At 37.7% G+C, this 19461-nt stretch overlaps 1 protein-coding gene across 5 annotated transcripts in view; it reads right to left on the reverse strand.

Moving 5' to 3' along the window:
• Positions 1 to 19461, reverse strand: part of LOC127446974 (R3H domain-containing protein 1-like) — an 86119-nt gene that overhangs the window by 42726 nt on the left and 23932 nt on the right. For 3 of the 5 annotated variants that reach the window (XR_007898275.1, XM_051708384.1, XM_051708387.1), the window contains exons 1-3: positions 8689 to 8846; positions 4776 to 4963; positions 610 to 814 (exon numbers count right to left, since the gene is read on the reverse strand). Coding sequence is in view for 4 of the 5 variants with exons in the window: in XM_051708384.1 (XP_051564344.1) it covers positions 610 to 777 (168 nt within the window). In the remaining variant the exon portion in view is untranslated. Of the gene's footprint in view, positions 1 to 609; positions 815 to 4775; positions 4964 to 6812; positions 7146 to 8688; positions 8847 to 19461 lie in introns of those variants that run through there. The other 2 variants (XM_051708385.1, XM_051708386.1) reach the window with 2 other exon arrangements.

Below are 19461 nucleotides of genomic sequence, written 5' to 3' on the forward strand. Positions count from 1 at the left end.
AAAAGCTTGACCTTCTCCAAGCGGAAAGTTGCGTCGATGTCAGCTGCGGCTCATAACACAATTACCTCGCAATTGATTGGTCGCGCTCTGCTGTGGCTCCCATGGGCTTCTGCGACCGCTCTGAATGAGAACAACTGCTTCACCGATCTGTTTTGCTGACCTCTGCCCTCCACACAAACAATGGGACTATCCATTTCTGAAGGACAGAACTAACTATGATCATCAATATCTGCAGCACTATCTACAGCGTTTCTACTTCAATATAAAGACACAGTGTGTGTCATCACTCAGAGCGCTCTATAAGAGGCTTCGAATTGATTCAATGGCCTCCATTGTTATTAAAAAGATCATTTCATCTGCGTATCTCCACTCCGATCTAAATGTGCTGCGGTTTCGATCTGTCCTGTTATTTTTCAATAATATTTACAATCATCTTCTCATTAGAAGACCAACCTATTTTTCTAAGCGAGTGCTGTATTAGATAAACTGTATCTCAATTGGGCAAAATGAGTTTGACTGATCAGCCGCTGTGATTTAGACTGGGGAAATAAATCAGAATTGAACTTCACTCAAGGAAACAGGGGTTGTTTTGTCATAACATCACATTACCTGCATGTCACTTTTGTCATCATTGTCGTTTTCATCTCCATCATGTTGGTTTTGCCTACAGCTCTGTGGCGTGGTGATGTCATCATCGGCTGCGGTCGTGTTGTTCTCAATTAGAACTCTCATCGTCTCACCGCTCTGCTGCACACTGACAGTATCAGACATCCTCATCAGACACGCCGCAGAGCGTCAAACAAGAGCCTGGAACCTACAACACATGACCACATGCTGCTTATTAACATATGACACACAATGACATCAACACATGATGGTCTACATTGTGTTTACATGTGAGTGAATGTGTGAAATATATATATATATATAGGTATATATTAGGGCTGCCGATTTAATGTGTTAAATCAGTGCAATTAATTATATTTAAAAAAAAGCATAAAAAAAAATTAACACAATTAATCATCTCCTTGGACCGTAATTCAAGCTTGAAGTACCACCCGTTTTCTCCAGGGGGCAGTAAGCGAAACTCCAGCTGTATAGGTAACCACACTTACCGACAGCACAACATAAGGACGGACGTGTTCTTGGCATTTAAACAGCTTGATGGAGGGTAATTCTGAATGCAGGGATCTCAAGACGTGTTTTTCTAAGTTTCAAACGTCGTTAAACTTGACACAGTGACCTAAAAATAGCATGTTTATGACGCATGTCAACCAAAGTGAGATGCTCCGAAAGTGTCCGTCTGACGCAGGTGTACATTGACGTGTCCTTAAATAAATAAAGTCCTTATAATAAATCTCAGACTGATTGATGAATTCAGTTGTAAAATGGATTGCTGTGAACTGTAGGCTAATGATACACTTATGTTCAATAATATGCAAATAAACAATATATTAGATTCTAAAGACACTTTTTGTTTTGTCTTTTTGATAAACTTTACAATAATGTTCCATACGTTAACATTAGTTAATGCATTAGAGATCATTAACTAATAATGAATTTACTGTTTACAGCGTTTATTAATCTTTGTTAATGTTAGTTAATAAAAATACAATTGTTCATAGTTCATGTTAGTTCATAGTGCAGTAACTAATGTTTACATATATAACTTTTGATTTTATAATGTATGTTGAAATTAACATTAAGATTAATAAATGCTGTAAAAGTGTTGTTCATTGATAGTTCATGTTAACTAATGTTGTTAACTAATGTAAACAAATGTTACCGTCTTTATGCTTTACTCGTGTCACAATAATGTAATGCATTTTAATTATCTGTATTATTTCTTATATATTTAAATAATTATAAATAAAAATGCAACTATTTACAATTATTTAATCAATATTTATTGAATTATTTCGATTTAAGGGGCTTTCTCAGCAAATATTTATATATGCGATTAATTGCGTATATAATTCATTCGATTAATTAATCTGCATATAATGTATTTAAAAACGTTAATCGATTGACGGCCCAAATAAATAAATAAATCAATAAATATATATGTGTGTGTGTGTGTGTGTGTGTGTGTGTGTGTGTGTCCAATTTATATAGAAATTCCCACCACATTGTCATTTCCAGAACGTCAAATTCTGGATTGTGAGTTCTGATATGTTCTGAATTCTGAATAGACACTTTTGTCCACTTGGTTACCAAGTACACTAAGTTTTGAAAAACTTTTGAAGGGGCAAAATTGTTTGGTGTGGGGGAAATGATGTCATAGCTTAAAATAAATTAATAGAAATAGATTTCACACAATAAAAATTTAAATGGTTTCTGTTTATTTAACTCTTTGTTTGATAATAATAGTTTTAAACATGCAATAATTAATATTTTTATAATGTATTTTCATAGTTTAATTTTAAAGGTCTGGATCTGAAGACTAAAACTATACTCAAATCTATATATAAAAGACATCTGAAATGTATCAGAAATAAATGATGAAGGCCTGGTAAAAACTAAAGTCAGTTTTAATGAAATCTTCATATAACAAGAAAACAGTTTGGTTCGTTTTAATTGTAAAAAAAAAATCAACACCTGGGACATGGAAGTACCCGAAGCTGAAGAAACAGCTTTTTCTTTTGTCCATAAATTAAAATAAACAACCTCTTATATAACTTTGGTTGATTAATTCTGTTGCCTCTATAGCGTATGTGTGTATATATATATATATATATATAGAGAGAGAGAGAGAGAGAGAGATAAAGAGAGAGATAAAGAGGGATAAAAGAGAGAGAGATAAAGAGAGCGAGAGCGAGAGAGATAGAGGGATAAAGAGAGCGAGAGGAAAGAGATAAAGAGAGACAGAGATAAAGAGAGAGAGATAGAGAGTGAGAGAGAGAGATAAAGAGAAAGAGCGAGAGAGATAAGAGAGTGATAAAGAGAGAGTGAGATAAAGAGTGAGAGAGATAAAGAGAGAAAGAGCGAGAGAGAGAAAGAGATATAAAGAGCGAGAGAGAGATATAAAGAGAGCGAGAGAGATAGAGAGAAAGAGAGAGAAAGAGATATAAAGAGAGAGCGAGAGATAGAGAGCGATAGAGAGATAGAGCGAGAGAAAGAGATATAAAGAGAGAGAGAGCGAGAGAGATAGAGCGAGCGATAGAGAGAGAGAGCGAGAGAGAGAGATAGAGCAAGCGATAGAGAGAGAGAGAGCGCGCTATAAAGAGAGATAGAGAGAGCGAGAGAGAGATATAAAGAGAGCGAGAGAGATATAAAGAGCGAGAGAGAGATAGAGAGAAAGAGATATAAAGAGAGATAGAGAGAGCGAGAGTGAGAGAGATAAAGAGAGTATAAAACCATCATTAAACAAATCACCATGTCATGGCAAAGGTTGTTAATTGAGAAGCTAGGTCAATACTAGTTTAGCATAATGTAATAATGTGCCAATGTTATTAATGACAGTCATTATTAGGGCTGAAAGATTTGGATAAAAAAAAAATCTAATTAGTCGATTATTTTGAAAAATATTGCAATGCTATTTAAACCGTTTTAATTATTTTTGGATGATATGAAAACCAAAATCAAGTCATGGGCAAACATGCTCTTCTGCCAATAAAAGCACTGTTCAACAAAGGGTGCTCACACGAGTTCTCTTAAACTGGAGGCTTGTGCTCCAGTTAAACTCTTAAACCTTTATTTTGGGAAACACTAAAAGACCACTGTCAACTCAACTACAAACAAATGTTTCCTTTGAAAGTAGAGAAATGCTCTCATCTACTCTTCTGTCCACAAAATCCCGCTGTTATGAGGTTTACTTTAGATTTCCCCAAGCATTTTTGGAATTACACAAATTATTAGTGAATCTAGAGCGCTGTAAATTGAACGTGCAAGACCAGCATGTGTAACATTAAAGAGAGCTGTGCACATACAGTAAAGCACAGCGAGAGCAGACTATTTATTCATTATATCACAGCCCTTGCCGTTTGATAATCGCACTACATCATATGGTGATTTTTGACTAATCGATCACCCCTAGTTTTTATACATTAGTGCTGGGAACTGCCACAGACCTCCTAATACAATATTACAAGCATATTTAGTTGCTGATTTGCTAATTTTATACTAGTGGGCTGTCAGTAATGGATTAAAAATTGATAATGAAACATCCATCAAACTACTGCGGGTATTCATTGGCATTTTATTTGATCTCAACTGGTATATTGTAATGTAGCCTAAATTAAACAAAGCCTTCAGTGATGTAGTTGAGATCTCTAGGGAACTGGCGTACGTGAGCGCTGTTACCCAAACCAATTAACCTCCAACAATTATGAGCTGAGAGTCTCTTGCACAAGAATGTGAAGAGCACAACGAGCTAATGAGTATTACACCAGTCTGAGACTTTCATTAACACGTCAGCACAGAGTGTGATTTCTAACACGTATGACGGTCCAGATCCCCTCCGTAAGTCGAGAGAGATGACACCTCATCCAGATGGTGCTGAAAGCTGTGAAAGCAGACAGACTCTTCAAACTACACTTCACATGAAGAGCTATACGGATGTTCAACAAGACCAGTCTCCATGATTTCAGAAACTCAAAGTGCTAATAAAGACTTCAGATTATGCAACTGTGCGAGTGTTATGTTTTTAAAGGGAACACTGGTAAAGAACACTAACACACGGCCTCAAGTGACCTATTGCTCTTATGAAGCTGTGACTATATCAATATAAGACACTTCAATTAATAGCTGCATGTGAATGAAGCTCATAGCTTTACCTGATGTTCTGCTGCACGCTGACGGCGTGCTGATGTCGCCGTGGCAAGACTGCACTCTCGTCCCTTTCAGTGGCACTGTGAAGCGTGTTTCCGCATGTGTTAAGCGTGTTGTCACGCGAGTGCATCACCAGCACTTGCCCTGCATCAGAACAGCGCTGGACGCCAACAAGGCGAACATCTTCAGGAACCTGCAGACAAACACAAAAATAAAGATAGTTAGAACTTTAAATCACAAACCTGACACATGACGTGTGAAAATAACTCATTAGCATCGCTGACAGTCTTCCTGAACATTACGGCAAATGATTTCAAACTCCAGCAGCCAATCACAGTCACACCGCAGAGGTGTCGCATTGCTGCACCATTTCTGATGGTACTTTTCCAGGCGCAGTAATGCACAACAGCTAATTAGTAGTGCTTAAAATCAGTGTTAATTTATTGCACAGTTTTTCATTTTAGTCACAATTTGCTTATGACGAAAATGTTCTTTAAATGTAGTTAATATTCCATCGTCATATTTATAATTTTATTCAACAAAAACAACATTTTGCAAAATGATAACATGTATCAAACTGTAACAGACCAAATTTTAACCAAATAATTAACAATTTTGAAAAGTAAACTACTTAAAATTATTTAAACATGTATTTAACATATAAAAAATTAATGATTTAATATGTAAGATGAGAATTCCTCACGTTTAGACCGTTGAGGATATTGCATTACGAGTAGTGCATTTTTATTTGTATTTTTTGTATTTTTCCCCCTTTTTCTCCCAATTTGGAATGCCCAATTCCCAATTCCCAATGCGCTCTAAGTCCTCGTGGTGGTGTAGTGATTCGCCTCAATCCTGGTGGCGGAGGACGAATCCCAGTTGCCTCCACGTCTGAGACCGTCAACCCGCGCATCTTAACATGTTGAGCGCGTTACCATGGAGACATGGCTTTACGTATATCACATATATCGGATGTGTTTGAGTGAGCTAATTAACACGTTAGTAACGTTTATTGTACAGGTGTTCAGCGGGGAAAACACAACATATTATTCTTTATAGATTTTTCTTTCTTAAAAATAAATTAAAAAATTAAATAATAGTGTAAGTTCATTTTCCCCGAGTGAAATCTCTTCGTAATCAGGTTGGCTCATTTAACTAGATTAGAAATTACAGTTCAGCTTCCAGATAAATGACCTGACCTCAAGCACTGAGCAGCGGTGCACTCTGACCTTTTGTGACGCAAACACACTCAGGGTCTGCTTTGTAAACGCAGCTCTTCTCCTGCAGATCAGAGGGATGTGCGTGGAATTGGAGGCCGAGTGCTGACACTGTCCTGCATTTATCACTGTAATGTGAGCGCGGAGGCCTCTGCTGCATTATTTAAGAGGCTGATGAGGCTGAGATTCATGAGATCTGTAGCCTCGGGGTGCAGACAAGTGCGAACACACACACACACACACGCAGCCTCTCTGACAATCATGTCGCACACGTCTGCGGTCAAATCACTGCAGCCGCACTCTCGCCGAAGTGACAGCGTGTTTATCTCTCGATAAGTGTGCAGTGGTCATCTGCAGACTCTCACAAAAATCAGCATGTGTATAAGAAACACTCGAGAGGTGTGCCATCATCTCATCCGCACCGGATGCCCACGCCAGCTTGACCCGCCCTGGATACGACAGGAAAGATCACCGCAGGCAATGGACGCGAGCCAAGATCTGCTGATATCATACAAATACAGCAGAGAAATATCAGACCGGTTTCAAATGAGCACAACAGACCCTTCAATCTTAATCTAGTAAATTGTTTATTGTACATTTATAACATACTTGGTGTTATTTTAACCTGGCATTAAGATGGTGTTTCAAATACAGCCGGCGTCCATCAGACCCACTCAACTTAAAATGCGCAAAACACAAATTCATCCGTAGACAAACAAAAAGACGATGTTTCGCAATAAAATCATGATACGAGTATGTGCAATTGCTGCAATTTTATGTGTTCATTTTTGTGTGTTCCACAATTTTTGGTCATTTTTAATTCACCTTTCTGATTGGTGCACATCTTTTCCAAACTGCTGAGAACTCGCCAATCAGAATGCAGTGCACAAAAACGTCCCAGTGAGAGAATAGAACAAAACAAAATCAGAAGGGTGAATAAAGAGAAGAAAAACAAAAATTAACAAATAACCAACGTATCATCTATAATTTATCCAAAGAAAATGTGTTCCCTCTTGAAATGTGTTACTAAACACTTAACTGCATTTCTTGAATTCAAAGAAAAACATTTGCCAAAAATTACTTGATAGTTAACGTGACTTGTTTTGTCCATACCGCACAGCCCTATTATAAACCCCACAGAAACACGCATCTGTGACACACTGAAGGGATCTGTGAGCGGATCGGGTCCACATTCAGTTGACGTCCACTAGCGCTCCTAAAAATGCCATCTAAATAAAACATATGTGTTGTTGTCAGCGGAGTGTCACATGTATCGATTTTGAGACAAATAAGCTGTTTGTTCTACTTGCCGTTTGTAAAATGAGAAGTGCGCTGCAGTCTTGGAACGCTTTCATTTACATGCTCATTTAACACGGATGGATGGCACAACTGCTGCCAACTGAGGCAACGTCTCACCCCCTGAGAAAGTATTCAATTAAATTAAAAATATCCATTATAAAATGTAAAAAACAAACCCGTTTGTGCCATCAGAAATCAGCCCTTTAACTAACAGTAAATGTACAATTTTAACATAAGTAGTACAAGATAAAGCTTGCAATGTACACTGAAATCATTTTTATTACATTTTATAAACAACAAAAGTGAGATCTTAATGATATTACATTTATATCAGCACATGAATTCTGGAGCCTTCATTGTTTATTAATATATAAGCCCCATCTGCAGCAGAAAACCTTCATTATTTCACCGTCAATAATGATCAGATGATTGACAGCAACACAGGATCAGGCTTAAGATGCATATATAAAAAACAAAAAAAACAGTACAAATGAACTTTATTACTGTAATTACTGTTGTGCATAAATGTAAAAGAAAGCTGAAATCTTACATTATTTTATACAATAACAATTTTACAAAGCACAACAAAAGGGTTTTCAAACCTTGCCCATGTTTAATAAATTCTGGATGTTTTAATTCAGCGGTATGGAGGAGGATTTGGCCATTTGGACGAGCTTCAGTTGAACACCTCTCGCTGGTGCCGTCTGTGAACAAATGCTACCATCTGTTTCCTCACACGGCTACATTAAACACACATTTGAACAAAGATTCACACCAGAATTAATGAGCTCATCTGGAAAACACTGCATATACCTATTCAAAAGTCATGAAGATTGACAGTGAATTCATGTTTGAAATATAACAAGTGATCGCCATATACATTAAAAGCACTTCAGAGATCGATCACAAGAGATATATTTAACAATTATCAGCCGTACATCCAAACTAATCCATTTAGTACGTCACCGCTTTCCAAAGTTCGTGGCAATGAAGAGCATTTTCAGAGGAGGAAAATGCAGTTCTGGTGTGAATGAGAGGCGTAAACGTAGCGAAATTGATTGCTTAAGTGTGGACAAAACCAGCGCTTAAAGACTAGTTTAACACAAACACAACCGAAGTCACTGTGAGGAACAACATTACCAAATCACAGGATAACATAATGAATCAGAGATGTCCTCATGTCACCCGTGTGTGTACAGGAAGAGTGAAATCTCAATCCCAACACACTCCTGAACAGATTCAGTTCTTCTGAAACAACAAACGAGCAGCTCGTATTAAACCCTCATAAACACAACAACGCTCACACCTGCATGTCCTGCTTTTATTCGTGTAGATCTTGCAGTGGAGCAAAGTTTTTCTTGACTTTAAGGACACACACTGTACCCCCCCCGTATTCACTCACCTGCAGCATCGTTGCCATCATTATTTCCATGGCTCAGAGCTTTAGTTTCCATAGTACCAGCGGCTGCATGAGCTGCGGTGGAGCGTGTTCTGCTCACATCAGCTCCTCTTGAGTGTGTGTCTGCAGCACAAGCTCCATCTGCGGATAACTGCACGAGTGCATGGCTGAGAGTGTCGCCCCGCAGCCTCAGAGACAGCGCCAAATCAACAGCCGGCCCGTGTGATGTCAGCAGCGCTCTTAGCCAGTCAGAAAACACGGCTGCGCCCTCGGCATGTCACTGGCTAAATTGAGCTATTCATTAGTGGTTCAGCCACAGCTGATGTTGGGGGGAGACGTGGGTGGTTTATCTCCACCTCCCCCCCCCACCCTTCCCATCCTGACCCCGAAATACACCCGTCCTGTGTTGAGGGGGTTTGGAGGGCTGAAGGTCGGGTCACACCTGAGGTACTGTCTCTAACCCAAGGGTTATTTTAAGCAGGTTTCATCAATAACTGCACGGTTTTTCACTACATTACAATCAGATCATTTGTATGATGTTTGAGACACGTTCTTTCACAACATCTTCATATTGTCATCCTGTTTGCCTGTTTATTCCAGCTCAGTGTAACTTGCATATAATTTAAACACCACTAATAAACAGCTGATTCATATGGAATATTTAAGAGGACCAGAATGGAATGTGTTTTCTGAAATTCCCCATCATTTTTTGTGTTCCATCGAAATTATTTTGGGTTCCCCTCACAATAAGGTTTATGTTCACTCATGGTAACACTTTATTTTAGGGATCATAAATCAGACCAGCCTGGTCTCATGAAATGTACGTGAGCATGGACCCTTTTCGCACATCCGTGTTCGTGAAAGCAGAAGTCGTCATGGTTGGTTATACTTGAATAGTGGTGAATGGGGGACCACAGCAAATGTAATTTTTGCTTACCCGTTTGCTCGAACAGCAAAAGAAAAAATAAATAAATCAAAGATTACACTTTCACAGCAAAAGAAGATTAAAATCCACAGCGCTGGATAACAGCAGTAAGAAGAGAGAAACAAGCCACATTTTCTGTCACTCCCTCATCAGCTGTGGTAACTGAATTTTTTAAACATATTCCAGGCTAATATAATAAAGCACAATGTTATACATTTACACTAAATATTTTTAAAAGTTTGCTACGTTTACATTGTTAAAGAAGGTGGATGTGTGTCATAAGGTCTGTGAAAAGGGTCCATTGCGTGCTTCGTATCACGTTTGGCTGCAATTTTCAAGTGAAATGTCCAGCAGGGGGCGCCAAAACCGAGGTTGTAATCAGACGAGGTTTTTAAGGTGAATTTTAGATGGAGGTTTTAATAAAACATACCTCCCTAACCCAAAACTTCACCCTAAACTTAACCAATAGTGTCCGAAAAGAGAAATGAGAGTTTAACAAAACAGACATCCTTACTCTTAACCAGCACCTAACCTTAACTGATAGTGTTTTAAAATGCAGAAGCAAAAAGAAAAGCCCATTTTCTGAAGCAACCACGTCATTTCGTAACGCTTCTGTCTCTGTCGTGTCACGTGTCAGCTTGAGTTCATGTCTGGTTTTGAACCGCGGTTCTCCGAGTCCAAAGTCCTATATGAGGTCCCTCAAGCTAATCATGTTGGCATAAGTGTATATATGTAGGTGGGTCTGTAATACAAGCGTTAAAATATAGACTAATCAGCCACTGAAGTCATGATTTGAGTGAAAGTGAATAAAACACACGGTTGTTGTAGTGCCCCAAGTGTTTTGTAGTGGGAATTGTACCTGGAGAGACGTTTAACAAGTTTTGCAAAAATTTAGCCTATAGAGTCACGTTTTCATTATGAGACCAGGTTGAATTAGACAGTAATTCAAGACTAACAATTACACTTGTAAGTGAACAGTTATGGACTCGTTTGGTATTGTAAAAGTATTTATTAGGCCATTATTGGCTGATTTCCTATTCCTGCTTTATAGCCCCTTTACATTTGCTTTTGTCATAATAATGAATTTTTTTGGCTAAAACAAAGCATATTGATAACTTCCCTGATTTCAACAAAGCTAGGTTAGGGTTAGGTTTAGGGTCTGGGGTTGGTGTAGGGTGTCTGTGGGACTCTAAATAAACACAATAAACATCTTGATGCCCCTATACTGTATGGTAGTATTTAATTAGGGGTGCAAATAGCATCTAACACTTTTTGCACTTCATGCAAAGATGATGCTTTTTGTTGCTATTTACACTAAGAATAGCAAAGTCTCCACCTTTTATATTTATATTATAAGCTGCACATTCACACAGTGTAGTAAGAACCTATAAAAGATGTATTTTGCACCTTACAAGATATTGGTATCTTTTGTTTTTACCTAATAAGTCCATTGTTAGGGAAAAAACTAATGTAAAAATGCTATTAGGCAAAAGGAAGACATCAGTCCATAACTAGTCCCTTACAAGTCCAATTATTAGTCATTAATTACTGTAGAATATCTGATCCCTCAAATAACGTGTTACCATATGTTTTGTGTTCTTTCACGATACACTTTCAGGGCTCAACGATAAGGATGCCCGATGGCCCCAGTGCGAGAGAGATTCGGGCCAGTTGCCAGAACTGTCACTTGCCCGATCGGGCCAGTGCTGCATTTATAACATTAGTGCAAGAAAACAACAAGCGAGAGAGCACAAAAATTACACTGAGTGAACGAAGTATTGTAACAGACGAGCAAGTGCGATTCTATTTAGCTTGCAAAGATGCATGAGAGCATAATATACTGGACGCACCACAGTCACATGCAGACACCGAGCGCACTCTCCTAGCACTGTCCTCGCTCTTTTCCAAGTGTCTTAGCAGCAGCTATTACCAATGTGTAGAAAATAGAAGGGAAGACGTCTTGCGTAACATTTTAAGTAGGCCTGTCCCCGCACATTCCGTGTTCATAGAGCGAAATCCCACATTTTTCGTTTTTACATGTTGGTGAAAAGCAGTAATTCACATACTGGAACACAATAAATCAACAGTTTCTTTCTATAGGACTGAAAATCCATGTCTCTCTGTGCATATGTCTCATCATCATCATCATCATCTCTCCGTGCAGTGTAGACTGTTTAACACGCATGTGCTCTCGTAAAGAGACAGAGCGCTAGTTTTATTCCCACTGTAAAAACACAAACACATTTTCTCTCATTAATCCTCCTTTAGAGATGAAGCGCCGAATGAGACGTAATAAACTTTGTTAAACCCTGCTTATACACATGTCTGGAAAACACGAGCTGCTCAGTATCCAAAATGTAAGTATATGTTTAATTAGGTTTGTTTCAAAACGAAAACATTAATTGGACATGATAATAGCGTTTGATATGAAAAGAAGTAAGATCACTATGACTATTATTATCAGAGCTGTTCAGCTGCAGGGTGAAGATGAATATTTCAAACAGTCTACTTCATTAAACACGTGTTACACGTCTCATTTCTGGACCATACAGGTATTTTTGTATTTGTGCATCAGTCAGTGTTGGTCTTTAGGTTGTCTGATTTTATGTTCATATCCACATTGTTAATTCACAGATTAGGCCGAATATCTCCCTACTGTATATTCCACATCACAACTGATTTGGTAGCAAGTCTCCTCTCTCAGGGATTCATATGTTTATTACATTCAGACAATAATCACATCTTTAACTCAGTGATTAAATCTTCAATCCTGTGTGTGAAAACACTACACATGGACAAAAGTTGCATGACAGCATGACTAAACAGGTGACCGAAAACACATCATCTCCTCCACTGCTGGGGCCAGTGAAGATTTTGGCGGGGCCAGTAAAAATCTGAAGCACTGGCCCGACTGGGCCAGTACAAAAAATCCTTAGCATTGAGCCCTGACTTTGCGTTCCCTTGTATTACGGTTTTATCTTGTTTTACTACAGTAAACACATTTTAACTACGATATTTTGTAGCAAAACTATAGTAATAATACAGGAAAACCAAAAATATGGTAATAAAATCGTATTCATTCTGAAAAAAAAAATAAAAACCTGTTTTACTATAATAACACCATCGTTAACTTATGGTACGAGTAGTGCTTTTAAAAGCATGGTTCCCCCAAAAAACATGCCCTAAAATTAACCATGTTTGCACTATAGTAAATCATTTTTCAGAACCAAGATTTAAAAAATACCACAAATTAACCATGATGTTACTATAATAAAACCAACCATATTTTGGGCAGGATTATTATGATATATCCTGTATTATTACTACCGGTTTCACCACAAATATCATGGTTAAAATATGGTAACTGTAGGAATACCATGGTCAATTTCGTAAAGGATTTCAATTAAAATTCCCTCCCTGTCCTCTAAGCAGCGCCGTAGATTCCAGAACTCATTTCAAACTAAATTATTATGAACTATTATTACCGAAGGAGAAGATGAGATGAAGACATGCGCCTGCATGGGGACAGAAGCGCATCACTGCAGCTGCAGCAGACCATGGACATAGTAATATCTGTTTGCCATGAAGCAGCTCAGACCCCCAACACAGAAACGCAACAAACCGAATTTAACTCCATTAGTCCTCAGAAATCAAGAAAATGCAGATATTGCGACGAGTAATAACACAGGAGTGCATAACTTCCTAATAATGGGAAGATAACGCATCGAGATTCAGTTCAGAAACGTCACACCAGCTGTATTTGCAAGCACACGAGTGTTTCTTTCTGGCTCTATTATTGATGAAGTTGCACAAATAGCTGCGAGTCTTACATTAAAATCATTGCTGAGAGCGTTAATATTTGATGATTACTCCTTAAAGCACCTGAAACTATGAGAAAAGCCCGAGTGATGTGCGGGTTGTATGAAGAGTGTATCTGTAAAAGCTCAAAGGCACAATGAGGAACAGAAACAACACGACCCAAATTGGCATGCGTGTCATTGAGCTGCCACACGCATTTATTACTCATGTTCAGGTGGAGCAGTGGGATTGACAGGTGGAGGTGTGAGCGATGTGCGAGTGGGCGAGAGGTATCAACACATCAGGGTGTGAGGCTAGAGCAGCTGCCAACAACTGTGGCGCGACCTTCCCCGAATAAAACAGAGCCAAAAATCACAGCCTGAGACACGCTGCGTTCTCACTGCGCATTAACACACATCTGTCTGCAACATGAGTGCGAATGATGTCACAAAAGACATTTCTTCAAACGATTGAGCACTTAAATATGGAGCTCGAACAATGACTGAAGTATTTGAATCTGAAATTTCTTCGTTTGAATTCTAAACGTGACATTTAACAAAACGGCTGTGTTTGACCTTTGGCCTAGTTTGTTTACAATCTGAATATCTGAGATCTGAATTTCTTCATTTGAAAATCTGAAGCTGTAATTCTATAATCTCAATTAAAAAAATAAATAAAAGCACAAAAGTAATCCACACGACACAGTCAATCACTGAATGTCTTCTGAAGCGAATCGATAGGTTTATGTAAGAAACAAGTTGATAATTAAAACATTATTAACTTTAAATTGGCGCTTCCATCCAGGGCTCTGATGCTGTATTTAAAGATGAAATGATCTGTCCCATATTAAGCTGGTCTGATGGCGAAATCGTTCAAGATCATTAACTGAACCTTGATATTCATTGGAAATTGTGCTTACGGTGGGTAAGGGACCGTCTGAAAACTGCCAGCAGCATCAAATTTACAAATATTGGGCTATAGGTATTAGGCCGCTAATATGTAAACATGTAAGCAAAAAGAACATTTGATATCCAAGATCCATGAATCGGAATCGAATCGAGAGCTTGTGAATCAGAATCAGGAAATCTGTATCAATACTAGGGCGGGGTTGCTGCAGAGTTTTTAAAATCAAATTGAAGACTTTAAGACCTTTTTCAAGACCTGAACAAATAAAATTCTTATTTTATTATTTGGTATCCCCATACCAAAATAAATCATGTATCACAGACTCTTAAACCGGTATGAGCACACCTTCAACATGACCTTAACATTGATCATCAGTAAAACAGGGTAGGATATATGCAAGTTTATATGTTTTCCACATTATATATTGGATTGTGCTGATTTGATGTGTTGAAAGCCAATTAATCTGCCTATAGTTACAAAAAAAATTGGTTGCCAATATTAAATGTTCTTAGTCTTTTCTTCCTGTGATGGGGAAGAATGCTGTTGTTTTTAAAAACCGTTTCTGCTCAATAAACCTCATTTGGGATCTTTGGACTGTGGGGTTTTGGGAAAAGGGGGTGTGGCTAATCCAACGGCTCAGTTTGACAGCTTGTGGAAGTTCTAGAATGGCTAAAAGCGCTTACAGCACCTTTAAATGTTATATGTGGAACTCTGTTTTCATTATTAGGTTCAAACCTTGTGAAAAACGTTGTGCTAAAAATGTGTATGAAATTTCAAACAGTGACAATATCATTGTGTACACTTTACAAGCTAAAATGTGGTTAAAATGATGAAAAGCGAAATATGAAATAAAATATACACTCAAATACTATAGCAATCGAAGTTAACTTTGAAATACATCGGGAACTCTAATTTTGAAATGAGCTGCTCATTCAAACAAATAAGGGAAATAAAATGTGCACTATTACAATAATCTACAACGTATTACAATATAAACAATTAAAAGCAATCCTTGTCATATTTCATCAACACTATATCGTCATCATTCAACAGTTGATCATTAGTGATCGCTTGTCATAAATTTCCGATATGTCCTAATGATTGTGAACAGCTGGAAATGCTCGCAAGCTCCCGTGTGCTTGGAGAAATACAACATTTCCACTCTGAAGGACGCAGCACATGCACTTATTTAATTAAATCATATTCTTTTCTAGTTTGATAATCACATTCTCACAGAGAAATGCCAGTTTTGGAGTTTGTAGATATTTACATGACCTGCTTCCATATAATTTGAACTTTAATAAAGCTTTAAATCATTAAATATAACTGCATTTAAGATGTAATGCCGGGGTGTTTCCTTTAACCCTTAGGGGTCGACGGATGCGCCAGCGCGTCCTGCTGGATTTTTTCCTCATAACAGTGGAAACAACTTAAAATACTCCGTCATTTTTGGGCATTCAGATAAGTGTAAGACATCATTAGAGACTATAAAAGGTCTACTTTTATTTGTGTACACTCACAGTAACAACAAAACCTTGTGCTTTTGTAAAATAACGAAAATAAACAGGGTGCGCTTTCAGCCGTCTGTCTCCACGAGCATCTTTCTGAAACACGTCACAAAAATGAACTGAAACTCTGCGAATATTTATCACACAAACATGAAACATATGTCTAAAGAAAACTTAAAATGTCTATGAAACAAAGCGATGTACAGTTTCTCCTGGCTCAGCTAATTATCCCTAATGTGACCCCACCCACCAGCAGAGGGCGCTATTCATACGGTAATGTGCTGAGGCGATCAATGCAAATGGTAAACGCCCCCGAGGCAAGTTATATATATATATAAAAAACAAAATCAGGATTCTTTGATTAATAGAAAGTTCAAAATAACAGCAATTATCTGAAATAGAAAGCTTTTGTAACATTATACACTACCGTTCTAAAGTTTGGGGTCAGTAAGAATTTTTGTTTTATTTTTTATTTTTTTTGGAAAGAAATTAATACTTTTATTCAGCAAGGATGCATTATACTGATCAAAAGTGACAGTAAAGACATTTATAATGTTACAAAAGCTTTCTATTTCAGATAAATGCTGTTATTTTGAACTTTCTATTCAACAAAATTGTATGTATTGTGTATATGCCCTATATCAGATATTACATTTTATTCTGTTCCCAGGGGAGGGGTCTTTGTCTCCTCATCATCCACGCCTCCTCACATATGGCCTTTCTAACACTAAAAGTGTCTTACAAAAGTTAAATGACTATATTGTTTTGCATGAATGAGTGATCAGGATGGTTTTCACATCATTTTGTAGCAAAAAATCTAGACTACAAGATCCAGTTCTCAAAAGTCTTGTGAACAAATGTTTAGTATGTGTTATATGGCCTTATTTCAGTGACTTAACATTTAGTTTTTTTCAAAAACCACGCATAAACGTTATTTTCTCAAAAATACAAACATGTATATACATGTTGTTCACATATTACTGTAGCCCAGTTTGTGCTGAATACAGTGTTATCAGACTTTAGATATTAAAGATCATCTATTATGGTTTTTCAAATATGACCTTTCATGTAGTGTGTTATATAGCTGTTTGTGAATGTAAATAAGTCTGCAAAATTTAAAAAATCAAAGTGCATGACAAATGGAGTTATTGACTCCCAAAAGAAAGAACCGATTCTGAACACCTGAAACGAGTCGTTAGTAATTCCAGACTTACTTCCTGTACTAACCTACGTAATCTGGTAACAAAAAACCCGCCTCTGGTCTTCATTGGCTGCTCGCAAACAGCTTTGACCCGCCCTCAAACACTACACTAAGCGGTAGACCAATCACAACAGACTGGGACATCTGACCAATCAGAGTAGAGTATGCTCTCTGAAAGGAGGAGTTTAGAATGAATCCTTTAGAACGGATCATTGAACGAGTCGTTTTTGACACTGGGAAAGAAAGGTAATGCTGCAATTTAAATTATGAGCAAATTAAAGTGTTTTTTGACCTTGGATGCAGGTAAATCTATTGTATGAGACCTTTAAAACAAAATTAGGCACGTTTAAAAACCATAATAGGTGCTCTTTAATATGTTTTTAAGCAACTGAAAAAAGCACAAATGTCAAGGCATGTCAAAACTTCTCCAGGGCCCAAAAACACCCTCAGACCCCAGAGGGTTAAAGACGCTTGACATGCAAGTTTTGCTCCAGCTCCATTTATTCCACAAAGAGAGTGCTTCTGTATTTACTTATTTTGTATTTTTGCATCTTCATATAGATCTTCAACACATCACTGGAGCAGTGTGAAGTCCCCTGCTGCTTCAAATGCTCCACCATCATTCCGGTCCCAAAGAAACCCAAAATCACAGGACTTAATGACTACAGACCTGTTGCTCTGACGTCTGTGGTCATGAAGTTATTTGAGAGTTTTTATAAGCTCATTTCAGCTCAGTTTGTCCATATAATGCAAGTAAACAGGTGCCATCAGTCTGCTGACTGTTTGACGGTCCAAAAGTCACATTTAGGCAGCATAAAAGATTTCCACATGACTCCAGTCGTGTGCTTTGTATACAACAGAGGAACCAACGTCACGTGAGAGTTAGGTCATTTCAAACAGCAAGCAATGCACTGGCCGGAAGCAACATTTTAAAGTTAAAGTTTTAGTTATCGATTTGGTTCTTAAACCAACCTATCGATTTGCTTCAGAAGACTATGAACCAAACATACATGACCCTGAGAACACGAGAGAAAGAGTTTAGTGCCACTATTAAATTGATTCTCAAACTGTACTGCTCACAGCTTTACATTTGTTTTTACATTAGAGCTTTTGAAGTCTGTTTGACATCAGAATTTGGTTGATTTGGTTAATCAAAAAGCTGTTTTCCAAACTCAGGTGCACTCTATCAAACCACACCAAAGTTCAATTGAAAATGTGGTCTGGGTTTGGTTCATCTGTCCATTGGTACAGTGTGAAAATGATTCAATTGAGCAAATGTGAAGTGAAAACTCTAGAAACTACCTTTCATGATCTAATTAAACACGCTTTCAGAATGCTGGACTATTCCTGCCAATTTGACAGACACTCTCAGTACCTGAAGGCTTTGGCACCGGTTCTTGGCATCGCATCTTGAACAAAACCTTGGCAGTTTGGATTGTTCATATTGGGAACATCAAGATTTCTCACATATTGTTTTTCAACACTTCCAGCATTAAAATTAAGCTGTCTAATTTCTTGATGCGATTGGCTACACTGAACAACTGACACAAGATGCAGACCAGAATCACAAGACAAAATGAGACAAATGATGGACCACCTTACCTTTCTCAAGTCACCAGGACCTGAAATGCGGCGTGGGATTGCGAGTTCTAAATTTCAATTGCACTTTAAATGAAAAAAGCAATAAAATAATGAAGTGATCAAAAAATCGTATATAACCACCTCCCCAAATCCAAACATTTACCGTCTCCTATGGCCTCATTTGCATCACGCAAGTATCCATCAATGACAACAGGTGGAAAATTACTAATAGCCTACAGATTAAGAACTAAAAACAATTATAAATCTAAAGATAATAATAATCAAATAAGTCTAATAAATTCCCTTGAGTTCCCAAAATAATGCTGTCAAATGTGTTCTTATGGAATCTGTGTCTGTATTGAGTTTCATTAATACAGTTAATGCTGCTTAAAGAAAATAAATCTCAATTTTAGGTTCAAGGTGAACGTGGTCTTGTATTATTTTATGATTGAATCACTTTAGTCTTTGTTTCTTTAATACAAAGATATCTATGAGTTGCGTTCACAATGCATGTTAAGTGTGAACTGCTCCGTGGAAATAAAGTGAATTAAACTCACAGCACCTCCTGAGATGGTCTGAGGTCATTTGCAGCATTCTCATATACGACACTATTCTTGCAAACAGTTTTCAGACGACTGAAACAGAGAAGAAAGACTGATAACTCTTCACATACATGACGAGACGCTCCCGCTGCACACCTCTGAACAAACAGCGCATCAGACACGGGCATTGACGGATCTTCTTTTGTCTGTTCTTAAAAATATAATAAAGTGTGTTTCTTCAAGTGCGTGTCTTTGTGTTTAACAGCATTTCTTGTCATGTGTTTCTCCGAGATGTCTTACAGGTCGCATGTAGGT

Source organism: Myxocyprinus asiaticus, chromosome 10 (assembly GCF_019703515.2).
Source record: "Myxocyprinus asiaticus isolate MX2 ecotype Aquarium Trade chromosome 10, UBuf_Myxa_2, whole genome shotgun sequence".
NCBI classification, from domain to species: Eukaryota; Metazoa; Chordata; class Actinopteri; order Cypriniformes; family Catostomidae; genus Myxocyprinus; species Myxocyprinus asiaticus.